Source organism: Nematolebias whitei, chromosome 12, assembly GCF_014905685.2.
Source record: "Nematolebias whitei isolate Nwh7 chromosome 12, NemWhi1, whole genome shotgun sequence".
In the NCBI taxonomy this organism is placed as follows: Eukaryota; Metazoa; Chordata; class Actinopteri; order Cyprinodontiformes; family Rivulidae; genus Nematolebias; species Nematolebias whitei.
The window spans coordinates 24,968,500-24,985,523 of NC_056509.1; the positions used below are offsets into that span (position 1 = coordinate 24,968,500).

Genomic DNA, 17,024 nt, shown 5'->3' on the forward strand with positions numbered 1-17,024 from the left:
TATATATATATATGTCATTGTATAATCTGAACAAAATTATGTCCACAGCTTTAAAAATAAACTAAAAAAATCTATGTATATCTTCTTCTTGAATCAACTCCTTATTGTGGTGAATGAGTTTGAGTACCAGAACGGTCCTAGGAGTTATGCTGTCGGCAGCAATTGTCCCATGTAGCATCTCCTACAGCAGACAGGTCCTATATCCCAAGGCAGACTGGTTCTAGGTGATAGGCCAGACAAAGAGCTCTTCAAAAGACTTGTACGAATTTGTACGGACAGAAAACAACAAGGAGCTCCCTTGATCAGACATGGGTTACTGGGGCTCCATCTTGGAGCTAGGCCTGGGGGATGGGCTTGCTGGTGAAGTCGTGAATAAGTAAGTAGTACACTTCAACTCCATTTTTTTCTATTTTCTGGTATGTTTGGACAAGTAAATATTTGCAAATTTTTATATTTGAACACAAACCATAACATTTCCTCCGCCATATTTCACATTTGATATTTTCTTAAAGCTGTTTTTGGTCTGTTGAGTGATTTACTCCCACCAAGCACTCAACTTTGCTTTGGAAATTATTTTTGAAATCAAAAGCTTGTCCTTTTTCCTGAATCCCACCTGATCAAAAAAAAAAAAAAAAAAAAATCTTTGATTTCTCAGGGCTTCGTCCACACTAATGATGTTGGTTTGGCTTGTGTTGGAGAAAAAACTGAGTCAATAAGGCAAAGCACTCAATTTACAGGTCCAATGATGTTTCAAGTCCAGCCCTCATCTACAGACATATTTGAATCCAGACCGAAAGACTGAGATCATGATACTAGAGACTAAAATTAGTTTCATCTGTACTAATCTCAGCCTTAGATAAAGGAAAAGGAACTGGGGGGAACTCGGAACTCATCTGCATCAAAACCCAGAACTTGATGGAAGGATTCAGTTTTCTCTGGCCCGGGAACACCTTGGGATCCCCCAGGAGGAGCTGGAGAGTGTTTCTGAGAAAAGAACTGTCTGGTTTTCCCTCCTGAACCTGTTATATCTGCAACCCAACCTCAGCTAACCAGAAGTAAATAAATAATTCTGATTTTGAATACATGCTCTTTAAGATCAACAGCAGTTACAGTTAAAAGTTACTTGCAGATCCAGGATTAACATTTCAATATTCTTGTTTGTTCTGCAATTGTTCTGGATTTGCTGAGGGGAAACATAACTTTGTGTGTTCATTATTTGTTCCATACTTTTTCCACATGACAAAATATAATGATTTATGGTGGAGATGACCTCCCAAGAGAGGAGCATTTTTGAATTTCTTCAGACCTTTGTTCCAATTATGTTGGTGATGAGCAAGATGAATGTGTCTGATGAGTTTATTGACAGAACTACCAGGGGAGAAAGGTTTTAAAAAATTGCAGATTCAATTGATTTTGTCAGCTAAATACTCCCCAAAACATCAGTCAAGATGAATGATATAAAACATCATGATCATTATTATGAAAGTAACTCAAGGAGCATGTGTCCACGATGAACATCAATTCATCATAGACAATGACTGAATAAGGTCAATTAAATCCTGCCTTGGCAGCGTTAACAGTAATCCCCTTGTTTCAATATGAATACTTGAGTGACTTTTTCAAGAAAAATACAAAATGTGTGTGTTTTAGTGAAGTCACTCACACACACTCAAACACCCACACACCAGCTTGTATTTCTATCCTTATTACAACATTGTATTATACCTGGATTAGTGAGCACGGACTTTGGTGTTTTGAAACACTTTGACATGGTCTGCCTTGGGGAAGTTGACTGGGCAGAGGGTGGGCCCCAGTGACCATCTTATCACTAGCAAACTGGTATTTTTTCACTCTGGGAGTGAGCTGTTTGTGGGATTCAGTTTGGTTTGGTGGGATCCTCAGACTGAAGAAGTCCTTCGGATGAAAGACGAAACGTCTCAGCAACAAAAGAAACCGTCCAGATGACCTGACAGAACATTGTTGGATTTATACCTGGATGCATGAACTTTGGTGTATTAACCTTTATTCATAGACCCTAGCACTGATGCTAACATTAAAATGAACCATTACCAGTACAGTAATCCTAACTCTATTCACATCTTAGCCCTAGACCTACCTCCAACTCAGAAATCATGTTCCACCACATTAGAACTGGGCTTTGGCCCCAACAAGCAGTGATGGCATAATTACATTGAATATGTAACTTTAATCAGATTACTGAGTACTCCTTAAAAAAGTAACTTAGTTACTTTACTGATTGCTTGATTTGGAAAGTAACTAAGATTACAAGTTACTTTATTAGTTATTTTCAGCAGCTGCTGACAACAACTCTGCACCGCCTCAACATAAAAATTACATTGAGCTTTGCCAATACTTTATTGCAAGTGCATTTTAATGGTCACATCAACAATGTATCTCCTGACATATAAAGTTGAACTTAAAAACTATTTCAGGAAAAAATATATATATTAAAAAAGGTATTCTTTTGACTTGATTAAACATAAATACTAGTATAAACATATTATTTCTAAACCGTCCGACCAACTTTTTTTTAACTCTCCCACACTTACTGGTTTTGCATCAAAGTCAAGCTTTTATTGTTTGGTGGTGGGGGACATCCTGTCACAGCTCTCTGCTTTGAACCACCTGGTGGGACTTGCTCCATCAGTTTGACTGTCCCGTGCTGCGATTACAAATGTTTGTGGCGTGGTGTCATAGGTGCTGATAACATGACTGAACTGTCGCATAGACCAGACGTCACTCCCCGAGACACATAGAGGAAATACAATTAAATTAGAAAAAATATGACAAAAATAGTAACATACAGTAATTTGGATAAGTAACTTTAATCTGATTTCTGGATTTGAAAACACTTTACAAAGTATTGAGCATGCATCAGGATACTTTACAAATTAATGTGTTACTGGTATCACTGCCAACAAGATAGGTGATTATACCAGAAAATGTCCTAGAAAAAGATACAAAGCACAGTGACTGATGCGAATAGGCACCAACTCCCCATGACACGGAAACTGAAATTGGATGGATGGATGGATGGATGGATGGATGATGGATGGATGGATGATGGATGTGTTGTTTTTGAGCTCTTTGCTAAACTGAGATGAAAGAGAGATGTTGGATATTAAAGGCAGACATGTTAAATATAACAGTAACTCATCTGCATAGAAGAATTCACTGTGATGTGCTTTACATTTAGACTCTGTAATAATTTTATTCCACTTAAATATTATTATTCCTACCTAATTAACCTGTATTTTCCCCACTAGTCACAGTTAATTAGAAGTTACTGACTAGAAGAAAAAAAGATCTAAAACTGAGCAGTTCCAGAAGAATTGAGCAGTTTGTTGTTGTCTGACATGTCACTGACAGAAAGTGGCTGACTGCAGAGAAACACAAAGGACAAACTGCTTGCATAAAGTCTTTATCCCTTTTTTAATAGCTAAAACCCCACTCTGTGGGTGTTGTAAAACCCTGGGGAGTTCAAAGTTTTTTATTGAGAGTATCGATCTGAAAAAAGTCTTGAAGGTGTTTGTTTGAGCAGACTTTAGTTGGTCAATTTAGAGGTTTGTATTAAAGAAGTAAAAATGCTCAGAGCTGTGTGTGGGCATTAAAAAAAAGTGTACTTTTGATCTGATGCTTGGATCTACTGCTTAAATGTGGATAAAACACATTTTTATAACAAATACAAAAATAATAGAAATGAGAGTTGCAGGTACAAAACAATATAAAGATTAATTGGCTCACACTATGTATAACATTTTTTACTGTTTGGTATAAAATCCTTTATTTGGCAACAGAATCAAAGGTTTTACATTTAAAACATTCATTATGCTAATGCAGAAACATACAGAATACTGAAGCACATACACTGACTGCATTCAAATTTTTGTTATGCCTCTTTGATTTGAAACTTCCCATATTTTGAAAAATCTACGCAAAAATACAAAGTACACCACAACATGAGGCTTAATTGGAATAGTATGCTGTGACTTTTGGTATGAATACATTGTATGGCATTGATGAAATTAGCAAAAAACAAGAAGTGATTTTTTTCATACACAAAAATAGGATTTGGTTAAAACAAATAAAACTCAGTTCTTTTTGGAGCTTTAAACTCAGGTAAATTGGAACAATCATTCAAAGTCTAAACAGAAAATATAATAATCTTGTTGACTTAAAATGACATAACTGGTATTTTGACAGCTTTCAGGGTTTTTTTTTTTTACACAGTCATAACTTTTCCATTTTTTTCTTTCAGATTTTATTTGGTGATGTTCAACTTAAGAATAGGATGATGCCACACATCACACTTGAGTTGTTGCCATTTCCCCAAAAATTTTGCAAGCAAACTCTTTATATTAACACAAGCATTCTATACTTTGTACACAGTTTATACATTAAAATGTTGGCCTGTTTGTTTTCTTTCACCCATGTCTCACGGTTATAGCACACATTACAATGGTTTTGTCTCAACTCCGCCCAGAGTGCAGACTGGGCACAGCCAGTCTCTCATTGACTTTCATTGTATCTGAACTTATAGAAGTTTCTCTTCAAAACCAGAAGAGGGGGTCTTTTGAACGTGTCAGATCTCCTACATAAAACAGTGGGAACTTAAAGCTTGGTGTGTGAAAAACTGATGCTTCTGCCACTTGTGGTTCAGGAATTTGTTTAAACACAACTAACAATTTTCAGACATTGACTGTTTGTGGCCTATAGTCTACTTTTTATTTTTGTCAAACACAGAGCGCTGACAGGGAGTGAGAAACAGGTGTGTAGTTACCATGGTGATAATGAACCACAGGAAACAGCTTTAACAAGACTTTTGAGCTAGTTTTCTTCACAATTTAGAGATAAAGTTGATGTTGAAGATGGTGAGATTCTCCTTGACAAGGACGGATAAGAATTGACATTTGAGTCTGATGGAGTCTGTCGGAAAGCCCATCAGAGGATGCATTTCCTCCGTAAGTTGAGGAGCTTAAATGTTGATTGCATTTTTATGGAAATGTTTTACAGCTGTTTTATTGAATCTTTCTTTACTTTTTCATTTCTTTTCTGGTTTGGGTTGTTGAACTTCAAAAAAAAAAAAAATATGTAATCGCTTACAGGGCGTTATCAAAGAATCCCAAAAAAATTATAGGGATTCAATTGAATGACATCATGGACCTATTTAAGTCCAGATCAGTATTCAAAGCCAAAACTTTTTGGCGGATTCCTCTTCCTTTGAGCAGAAGGCCTACCTAGGTGTAGAACGAACAGATTCAAGAACTTATCTTTTTTTTTTTAAACAAAATATAAATTTAATGCCTTGTTTGCTATTGAATTATTGCAGTCTGACTCTTTTTTCATCTTTTTAGTAATGTTTTTATGCATTTTAATCTTGTTTCGAATATACTTTGTACCTTTTTACCCTGTTTTTATTAATTTTGTCACGTTTAAGGTTTGTATGAATGTGCTGGCTGTCACCATAAATCAGAGGTCTGCAACCTTTATGATCAAAAGAGCCGTTTTACGCCTTCGTTCACTAAATTAAAAGTGATCAGAGCCGCAACAACCTGCTGTGATTATCAACTGGTGGCCCGTGGACCACTTTAGGTTTGTTGGAGGGGGCTTTTGTGGCCATTAGGGGTGATATTATAAAGCTAAAAATATACATAATAATTTAGATTTTTACAATTTAAGACAAGTAAAAAGACCAGATTCTTCTAAGTGGGGGTGGGGGGTGGGGGGTAGTTTTTTTAATTAATAAAACTATAAACTATGCAGACCTATGTTGTTGTTTTTTTTGTGTGGAAAAATTAATATAAAGCATAAAGTTAAAGTGAGTATGTTTTACTCCTTGTACATGTTCCAGCAAAAGAAACGACAGAAAAACAGTTAAACTAGTCCTTTTTTGTTGTTTGTATAACAACCAGTAATATTCAGTTTTATGTTGGTTTTGGTCAAAGCAGTGAAAGAGCCGTATGTGGGTCCAAAGCCGCAGGTTCACACCCCTGACTTTAATGAATTGCCCTTCAGAGACCTAATAAAGTGAAGTGAAGATGAGCTCATCAGAGGTACAGCACAGGTTGAACAACTAATGTTAGAGAGGCCAGACCGAGATGGTTGGGACATGTCCAGAGGAGGGACAGTGGGTATACTGGTAGAAGGATGTTAGAAATGCAGCTGCCAGGAAAAAGACAAAGAGGAGATATATGGATGCAGTTAGAGAGGACATGGAGGTAGTTGGAGTGAGGACAGAGTATGCAGAGGACAGAGTGAGATGGAGGAGGATGGCTCGCTGTGGAGACCTCTGAAGAGGGGAAAGCCAAAAAAAGGTGATGTATGTTAAAAAATTAGGTAATGCCACCATTTAAAATGTATAGAGACATTTTCTAGTTTGTCTTATAATCCCATAGAAAAGTAAGTCCACAACCTTCAAACACCATCACTGCCTCTGCCCTGATAATACTCAGACTTGCTCTTCCTTTGGGCTTGGGGCCATATCGTCATATTGCCACGGACACACGGAGGCGCCAGCACTCTTAAAGCATGGGTCCTGCCTCTGTATTGACTTGGTTCAGTTTGAAACCAGTCGTGAAATCCATTCAGATTGTCCATCTCTCTCTCACACACGCACACACACACACACACACGCCAGCTGCCTGTCAGCCTCAGCCTCTCAGTCAGTGAGTCAGTGGCCCCGCTCCGCTGCGCCTGCGCCTCCACCGCTTCTCTCCAAACCCGAAACGCGCCACCGCCGCCGTCAATGCGGGCATGACACCCTGGCAGCAGTAGTGGGCTCCCCGTCAGCCTGCTTTTAAGAAGATTAGAAAAGGAAAGCTAAGAAGAGTCGTTTCTGTCCGCGCTGTGCGTCGAGAGGAGTGGATGAGCCAATGGCTGGAGCACAGCCGGGAGTTCATGCGCTGCAGCTCAAGCCCGTGTCCGTGCCCGAGTGTTTGAGAAGGGGCAACAAATTTATGAAATGGGACGATGTAAGTGGCTCTGATTCTTTTTCTCCTTCTAGTTCCTATTATTATTATTTTGTGCGTGCGCGTGTTATTTGTTCTGCAGTGACACGAGCACTGACTCGTGCAACAGTGATGAGGCGGATTGATTGAATTTTCCGCGCAGAGCGCATCGACGGACGCGCAGCTCTCACAACGCTGCTGCAGAAACACGCGCTTTGTTTACGTCCAGGCAGTGCAGGGCTTTTGTGAGTGGATGCGCGCGACACCAAGTGCACGTGCGCTCGCGAGTGCTTATGTATGAGAATGTGCCCGTTGTCTAATAAACGGAATGGGCACCTTGAATTCATTCAACTCCTCCATTCGTGCTTGTTACGCAAAAAAATGAGGGAAAAACTCAGTCAGGTTCTTACGCAACTTGTTTGTGTTTTTCTGCAGGTCTTTGTTTATTTCTGTTGTCATCGAGTCTATCTGTGGTGAAGTGATCTTGATTACCTGTTGTGGCCCCCGGAGACTCTGGCAGGAGCAACACAACCCTCTAATAACCCTGCTGAGACTTCAGCTCTTCGCATTCAGATTAAACTGAATGGCCTCTTCAGTTTATTTTCATCTCCCACACTGACTCCGTATCTCTAAGGGACTTTCTGTGATATTTGTTTCACATCTAATTTGAATAACTGCATGCCTTCCTCTGGTTTCTCCTGCCTCCATGTACAGTGGGTGAATGCTTATCACACGGAAATTTGAATATGCACAGCTAGGCGTTTTTAGAAGAGGTTTTACTTCCTTTCCCTTTTTTATTGCCAGGTGCTGAAAGATGTTTTTATTCTCTCTGTCTGTGTTGTGTGCATGAATATTACCTAAATATTTTGTGAACCCTAGATGGATTTTATTGAAACTTTCAGAAAACCGTCAATGGATGCATCTACTACTGATTAACTTTTAGCATCAACCCAATTCAATGATGCCAGAGGCAATTTTAGCCTCTTTTTGAGGGTGCTGAAGCACCCCTAAATTTTAACTCTGCACCCCTAAAATAAAATAAATCATCAATAGGATTTTGCAACTTCTCCTCATCCACCATAACCCTTAGCACAGGCTCTCCTCAGGGCTGTGTGTTGAGCCCCCTCCTGTTCATCCTGCCCACATATGACTGCACACCTACCCATCCAGCCTGTCATATTGTAAAGTTTACAGATGATACAGCGGTGGTTTGATGCATCACAAACAACGATGAGTTCGGCAACAGGCAGGAAGAGAAACACCTGGAGAGCTGGTGCAGGAAGAACAACCTTCACATCAGTAGCTATGTTTACATGGACATAGTAGTCGGATCAAACGGCCGTTCGGAACAAAAACGCGTCATGTAAACACCCTGTTCAAGTTGTTTTTTGTTTATTCAGCATGATCCGAAATCATTTGTGATCAGAACGAAACGGGTGGTTTCCGCTGATTCATAATCCGAATGGTGCGCATGTAAACACTTGATCCGTTCTTTTTTTTCTGATCATGAAAAACTGACCTGACTGCGCATGTGCGACTTTGTCATTTCCGCTTGGCTAATGCTAATAATATTAGCATGTCGGGGAAGCAAAACTGGTCGGTGAGCGACACAACATTTCTACTAGAAACTTTGAAAGAGCTCAAAATGATCTGTATCACCTGTAGCTCAGTCAGGGAGTGCAGCAACGTCTCCACCGTCATTAAAACCTGTCACGGGTCCATTTTGGGTGCTCAGGTTTGTTTACATTCATCCCGGAAGTAAACCGGAAGTAGAACTTATTTTTCAGTGTTTTTTTTAAGGAGAGTTTACCACTCTGCACATGTCAGTACTGCTGTTCAGAACAAAGCCCGCTGCATGTAAACGCTCGTCATGAACAGATTGTGCCCATGTAAACAATACATTTGAATTATTTAATCTGAAAACATTTCAATCCGGTCAAAGAATTTTGTGCATGCAAACATAGCTAATGTGAAGAAGACAAAGGAGATGATCGTGGATTTCAGAAGGAGCCCCCCCCCCCACCGAGCCCCCCCCCCCCCCCCCCCCCCCACACACACACACACACACATGAACATAGGAGGATCTTCCAGTTACAAGTACTTGGGTGTTGCATTACAAATGCTTCTGATGCCAATGGCCACCGCATTGTTCAAACCAAGAGCCATTGTCAACACTGGGGGCTAAGCACCCCTAAGGGTCAGATTCTAGAATCACCCCTGATGATTGCCACAGCTAATCAACATAAGCTAAAACTAGAATAGCTATAATTTAGTTTATAAATACTGAGCTAACATTTAATGGTAGTAAAAGAGTACTGCCACATCTTGTGATATTGTGCCTTACGTTGTTCTTGAAGTTTGACCAAAATGGCTACAACTTTGTAATTTCTGTTAGGATCATTTAATATTATCCTTGTAGCTCATTAAATAAATATGCCACACAGGATTGGTAGATATTTTTCTTAATCCCAGATTTAATCTTGCAAGATGGAATAGAGATTGAAACACAAGCAGGTAAGATTTTTACGACACTTCGTCTCCAAGTCTGTTCAAAGAGAGCGTGAAGAAATGTTTTTTTTTATAATGTTATCAGATAAGGGCAAGGTCAGACGACTCTTGCAGCCTCCTTGCTTATTTGGGTGAAAGGCTCCATGCTTCTGCAGCACTCAGTCCAGTCATAACAACCCTTAACACACACATGGTAATATGAGTTATACAACATTTGACATTAATAAGTGAAAAATATCTGTGACCTTTCACATCTCTATCAATTTCCCAAAATAAAATGATTTTAGGCATTAAATTCAGTCCTACCAAGACATGGTTTTTATGTTAATACGGAGATGTGCCTTTTGTTCTCAGTGCGTGAATATTATTTTGTCTGTTGTTTGAAACTGTGTCCACTAAAATGTGTTGCAGTACTACTTCAGTGCAAGTGGCACATTAAAACATTAATTCATGTAATAACCAGTGGGGAAAATAAAAAAGAAAACGTGTGCAGAGTTCAGGTGAGCCAAGCGCAGCGCAGATGGCGTGAGCGCATGAGTGTGCCAGTGATGTGAGATGTGAGGAAATCATGCACATTGGTAAACCTGCCACTCTGTCAATCATCAGAGAACATGAGTCACTCTTTAACTTGTACTTACTGAGTGTTCATGCTGTAAGAAGTGTCTTTGCGAGAAGGGTCTGTTTTCCCCTCACAGCAGCGATGTTATCTCTAAAACCAAATGGGCCTTTCCTGCGAAAATACAGACGTGCTCACCGATACTTTCTCTGTGACATTTCCTTCCTGTTTCCTCTCTGTATCATCTCATGGAAAGAATCACGGAAGAATACAGAGTCAGACGTGGAGAAGGGGGCTATAATGAATTGTCAGTGGGAAAGGATTACATTAAATCATTTCCTTTTTATCTCAACTGTGGATATGAGCTCCTCGCCAACCTCCGTTCTGATCCACATATGCCTCTTTCATTTCTTTCTTCCCCCTGATATAATTCTTAAATGATTTTCTTCCTGCTGTGTCAGTGGGCACAAAAAGATTTGTTCACTGTGCAGGCATAGCAGAACGTATTTTGATGGATGAACAACAGTCATGATTTCTGTAAAAGCACGGAGTTTGAGACACTGAGGAGAAAACAAAGTGCACATTCTAGCTCACAGTGCTTGTTGTGTTGAAGAATAGACGAGCAATCTGTATACTTTTAGACGTATTTGCACACGACCCAAAGTTCCCCAACATAGAGACACGTGCAAGCATGTAGTGTCCTTGTTGCTGGATAGAAAGCTTCTTCCGCACTTCATGAAATTCAAGGTTCCACGTTAAAATATTGCCTGGATTGTGTCAGTCACTTCAAACCGTATATTTTTCACTAATACCTGCTTCTTCATAAGAGGATGGAGGTTAAGCAGACAGTAAATCCATCTGTAAGAGAGCCTTCGTCTCAAAAATGGCAAAATATAAAATACTCACTCTGTGTAAACAAAGATTTTTATAAGCTTACACTTGGACCATGAATCTTTGGTCCGATGCACACTGAGTAAGATATTATCAGGCTCCACATGGGAGCTTAAAATCATTTTAAAGAAACCAAATATATCATTAGTATCCAGAACAGAAATGTGCTGAGCTCAAATCTACCCGCCAACATTCTCCCTTAGGTGATGGCTAATGGTACAGATGCTTCACTAAAAATAATGGCACGCTTTTGCCTAGGTTTTGTTCCCTCAGGGTGTTTGTACGTCTGCATGTAAGAAACTAATCTCATCTTCAGTTTGACGAAAAACAGGACACAGCCTTCTAATGACATCCCATCAAAGGAAAATCCATTTGAAAGCCAAACGACAATGACTAGCCTTTGATACAGTGCGATCCAATGGCTCCAGTTGGTTTCGGAGTGGGAGAATGTTGTAAAAACTCACCCACATGCAAATACAGTAAATAGTAATCCTGCTATTTTCTCACAGTTTTAATCTGGAATTCTATTCCATAAGTCATTTCTTAAAATTATTATCATTATTATTATTTTTTGCAAATGTTCAGACTCCATGAAAAAAAAAAAAATTGTACTAAGAGTCCATAATGGCTTAATGTGTTTGCTGCAGTGGCTGTGGAGAGTTAAGACATTAAAATAGAAGCTGGTGAAAATGACTGCTCTCACACTATTAGGCAGATTCCCGGAGCTCACAAGTCCCATCATTTACTTATTTATTTTCCAACCAATATCACAAAAATCCATCAAATACCACATGTTATTACCGTCTGAATGCTTGATTTGGTTTAATGGAAATAAGAACAGCTTTATGAGAAGTTGCTGGTTCATTGCCTTGTTTTTATTATTTTATAGTCTAAGAATAAATGATGTGTTTACAGAGTAAATTGAAGTTATATTCATCTGCAAAAACTAAATTGGAGCAGTTTGACAGTATGTGTTAACTGAGTATGAAAGATTTGATATTGCCTGAGAGGGTCTATTCAATAAATGGGCTATTTTATTGCCTACTGCCAAAAGGTGAAGGCAGACAATAATGTTGAATGACTGGCAGATAAACTTGTCTGTCTATTTCTTAAATATCTCATGAGCCACTTGACAAATTAAAATGATAAAAATTAAAAATTGAATATACTTTTATAACTGATTAGCTATGGAGTCAACACAATTCAAGATGGCTGCCATACATGACTAACTTTAAAAACAACAAAGATAGATATATTGGCTCTGTTGGTTTTACATTTACTGACCTAATATTTGGTGTGGTAGTAGCTGAGACTGATCCCAAACAACTATTCTGAGTACCGACAGAATGTACAGGAACTTTGTTTAAAATGTTGGAGTTAACTTTGTCTTTTTGCCAAATATCTCATGAAGCACTTGATGAATTTTAATGAAACCAATTACTTTTTTGGAAGCGACTCAAATCAAGATTTCCGCCACAGCCAACTGACCTTAGAAATTAGAAAAACGGCTAAAATCCAGTCAGTTTTACGAATATTTAGTTTGGTGTAAAAGTTATTTACAACACATATTCCAAATGCTACTCTATGAGCAGTATCTTTCTTAAAATTTTAGCATTAGCTGCTGGAGTCAATCCTGTTTTTCTGTTAGTCTAATATTGCATGAATCACTGGATGGGTTAAACTTAAACTAATTGTAATAGTAATTACTACTACTATTACTAAAAACTAATAATAAAGTTAAACTTACAGCAATTAATCACTGGCTATACATTTTACATACCTTTCTAAGTCAAACAAATTAAAGATGGCCACTACATGCAATCCACATTAGCAAACACAAAAATGGCCACAATTCAGTTAATCCTAGAGATATGGAAATAAAATAACTATAAGTAATAAGTAACCGAGAGTCAATACAACATATACTTTGATACAGATTTTTTGCAAAATCCCATGAGGTCATCACACTGTTATTTTTAGTCTTGACTAAAACGTGGTATAACTTAGACGATCTTAGTTTGAAACGCTGGGAAAATTGGTGGTGAGTGATATGCATTCCTTCAAGGATTGTTATTGTTTTTTGTTAGTGTTTTTATTCACTGGTATTGACTCCATCATTTTGTCATTCAATCAAGCTTATAAAGATTGTGCAGTCATGTGAGCACAACCAAAACGATTCCTTGTGAGCGTCTAATAGATTGCAAGCGACTGGTGGGTTGCCATAGCAAATGTCGCTATAGCAAAAGTCTTGGATGTCTTCAACCATTTCCAACGCTGATCATATCCCTCATTTACTTCCCACTCATTTCCCTTCTTCTTCACCTTCCTCTGATTTTGTTTGAATGGAGCAGATGTGTCCATAAACTGTGACTGTTTAGGGAGGATAACATATTCTGACTGTTCACTGCATCTTAGTGCTTTATAGTCTCACCCTAGTCCACTGCTTTCATGATTTCATACAGTGCAGGTCGCACCCGAACACGTTGCGTGTAGCAGATACAGACCATTAGCTCTCCCTCCAAAAGCTGCGATAGAGCCATCATTAGTAGCCTCCTGAAGACACTTTGAAGATTTGGTTGCTCTGAGCAGCAAATGCGGTTTCCATTTCTCTGATCTCAGAGCCATGGCTGATTGAAGAGGACAATATGCCACAGTTCAGCTGAGCCACTGCCACCATGGATGCAGATAAGAAGGACAAAAAAAGAAAAGGCCTTTTTCTTTTTTTAGAAGCCTCCAATAATATCTGGTGTTGCCATGCACGCCTCAGGGTCAAACTGTGTGCGAGACGTGATGCTGTCTGCATGTTGAAACTGTGGGAAAGCATTTGTTGTTACAAGAAGAGGGGAAATTGGAACATAGGCTACAAAATAACCTGCAGCCGTGAATGCAGCCATCTCAAATACTCTGACGCACACACATGCCTGATTCCTGGTCATTTTATGGCGACTCATCATGTGCGTCATGGTGAAAGGATTTTTACAGTCACCTCAGGTCAATGCATAAAACTATACTTTGATGGTGACAAAACATAGAATATTCTTTTTCATCCCAAAACAAAATGCCATATAGACTAAAACCCACATTGACTTCAAATGTCTTTTTTAATTGCAGGACTCTACCACTGTGACCCCTGTGACCCTAACAGTGGACCCAAAAGGCTACTTCCTGTATTGGACCGACCAGAACAAGGTAAGTCACCACACCAATAACACAGACTTGGAACTTGTACAGCTCAGCGGACAAAAGTCTAACAATATGTCCTTTTAAGAGGCAAGAAAATGGTGTTCTTTATAACATTTTTCCTTTTCTTACATTCAACTCTTTTTTTTGAAATGTTCAAATCCTCTCATTAGTTTTGGAACTATGTGTTGCTTTCTTAGATTTACTGTCAGTCTAAAGGCTTTTTGTGAGCAGTGAAAGATGTAAAAAAAAAAATACAACGAAAAACGGTATGTAATATTTTAACAACCAGATTGACAAAGTGCCAAATACAAAAGAACAGATTGTTGTGTTGGCTTATCAAGTGCAAGTCTGAACTGTTTGTGCATCTCTTTGTCTTCAGCGTGAATCTGAGCAACCGTCAAAAAAGCTACAGAATACACAGAATAAAAACAGCTGGGAGAAAAGTAAAATAAACCTTTGTGTTTTCAAATGCAGTGTAACCGTGCCTCACAATTCAGGTCAGCTGTCAGAAAACTGATTTTCGCTTCGTTACCCTAAGAAGTTCTGCTGCTTTGTGCTTGGAGAGTTGTTATATGGAACTCATCAAAAGTATAATCTGCTGGAAACTATATGATGTTTCATAATTCAACAATCGTCAAACCAGTGGGTGACACATTAACCAAGCTATTGAAATCATCACAATCCACCAAAAATCGTTCCATTGAGCTCAGGTCTGAGCACATTTACCACACATGGGGCCTCATGTACAGAGACTTGTGTGGATTTCCTACTGAAACATGGCGTAAAACGAGAAGACAGTGTACACACAAATAAAGCCAGATGTATGAAACCGTGTGCACGCATGAATTCACGCTTCTTTTGTACATCCCGATCGATGTGAAATTGAGCGCACATACCTGACTCCTTCCTTGCTACACCTCCATTTAAATATGCAAATGGATTCAAACATGCCCTCCACCTGAGGAATCTCCTCTCCGCAGTGTCTTAAAGCATGTCTACATGCGGGGAAAAGAGGATCGTCATGGAATGTGAGTTGGAGATGTTTCTAAATGATGTAGAGGCTTGTAAAATCATTCTGTTTGGCACGTTGTCCTCTGGTATTAGCACCAAGCGCAAGAGGAGTGAGTGGAACAATGTGTGCAAAGCTGTAAATGCTGTGGGGTCAGAGCAGCGCACTCCCACAGAAATGGAAAAAAAAAAGTTCAGACATATTGGGACGATTAAATAAATTTACTTACAGTACCAAATCCCACACTGTTCCAGCTTGTAGTCTGTTCCCAACCATGTTGTTCATTAGAATGAATGAATCGTGCGTTGAGCCAGGCCACCTCGCCACAATGTTGTTTAGTTGCTTTTACGCATCACATTTAATTTGCACATGGACTGAATGGAAATGCTTCCTGCTAACAAACATATTTATCCTGTGATGGTGCTTTTATAGCAATGTGTGTGCAGTCGATAGCTCTGATTAGGAAAACCGGCTGTCGCTGCAAATTGTGCATTAATTTGGCCTATTCAACTGCATGGTAGGGAATATGATATACCTGGTTGACATACGGATAATTCTATCCCACACAGCTGGCATGGCTCGACTCAGGGTCGACTGGCACAGTCCCAATTGGTCTTCCAGCTCCCTCTGGAATGCTCTTGTTGCTAGGAACTTCAATGTGGTCAGCAGCTGTATGTGTACGGGCAAAACATGGCTCCTCGCTATACGGCGCTCCAAGACCAGCCGCAACTCCAAGCACAGTTCCAAAAGGATTGTCCTTGGAAATCTAAAATGGCAAGTCGGTGAATGATGAACAACAGCCAGTCATCATCGTGGACCAGAAAATCCTTTCTGTGTCTAAATACAAGCTCTCCACACATTGCACCATTTGCTATATCCTCTAATAAGGCTAGAGCCATTGTTCTTAAAAATATTTTCTGCACCACTTTGCACATGATTTATATCCACTCATCAAATTTGAGTGGATTTGAGTGGACAGTCAATATATGTTGATGTATTAATTGTTCATCATGTGTGTCCTGTGTGTACAATAATAGTTTTCACATCATCAAAAGTTTCACAGTATCACCTCTAAGTGTTTCCAGTAGACCAATAACCATAGAAATGTACGTACACCAGCCTTGAAGTTGGCTGTGCACTTTTTCACAATTATTTTATGCTTCATACATCTGAAGTTTTGCATAAAAAATGGGTGTAAGCCACGTATCTATGCATGTGTACCCTTTGTACATGGGGACTTTGGGCAGGACGTTACTTGTGCTTCTATACTGGTACTTTCCAGGTACCTCCATTGTGTTCTTGGCACCCCTTAGCCATTCAGTGAGGCATGCTTCTTTCTTGCCGTCCTCACTTCAGTCAATACAAACAGGACTGCTGGAAAAGAGACATAAATCTAAACTTGTGCACCTGCAGAACTTAACTCGACACCTGTGAGAACGCTTTGTGTTGCATTGTGTTGTCCTGCTCCTCTGCTGTGGCCGCGAGATGCACAAGAACATTGGACAGGGTGGAGAAACTTAAGACCACAAGAGCTATCAGATTCTGCAACATTTTCTTGTCAGTTAACCTCATAGATATAATTTGAAGAAGTCATTCCTGTTTGGTCTGATGATGCCAGGAACATGATTTCCTTGTGGAGTTCAGCTTAGGTCTGTGTGTCCAAGACCTCTAAACAGCTCTGTAGGCAAGACGTGTTCCTGTTCTGTTCATGTATACAAGTTTCTCAGCAGCTCTAGGTTGATGTAGACTAATTAATAGCAGCCATTGATTTGATGTTTTCCTGGATGGGATTTCACAGCAGACACAGTGCTGACTGAGACTTAACCTCTGCGCATGAGAACAAACACACGTCTGCGGCTCCTGTTTTCTAACAGGGAAAGGATGCTATTAGGTTACCAGCCTAATGTAA

General features: G+C 39.3%; 2 protein-coding genes across 2 annotated transcripts in view; one reads left to right on the forward strand and one right to left on the reverse strand.

Annotated features, from left to right (window-relative positions):
• Positions 1 to 17,024, reverse strand: part of fermt1 (FERM domain containing kindlin 1) — a gene marked incomplete at its 5' end in the record, with an annotated part of 928,370 nt that overhangs the window by 105,005 nt on the left and 806,341 nt on the right.
• LOC119418478 (1-phosphatidylinositol 4,5-bisphosphate phosphodiesterase beta-1-like) overlaps positions 6,885 to 17,024 on the forward strand; it is a 65,126-nt gene continuing 54,986 nt past the window's right edge. Inside the window, exons 1-2 of the mRNA XM_037685767.1 lie at positions 6,885 to 6,992; positions 14,035 to 14,112. Of these exons, the coding sequence (XP_037541695.1) occupies positions 6,894 to 6,992; positions 14,035 to 14,112 (177 nt within the window). The 5' untranslated portion in view covers positions 6,885 to 6,893. The remainder of the gene's footprint in view (positions 6,993 to 14,034; positions 14,113 to 17,024) is intronic.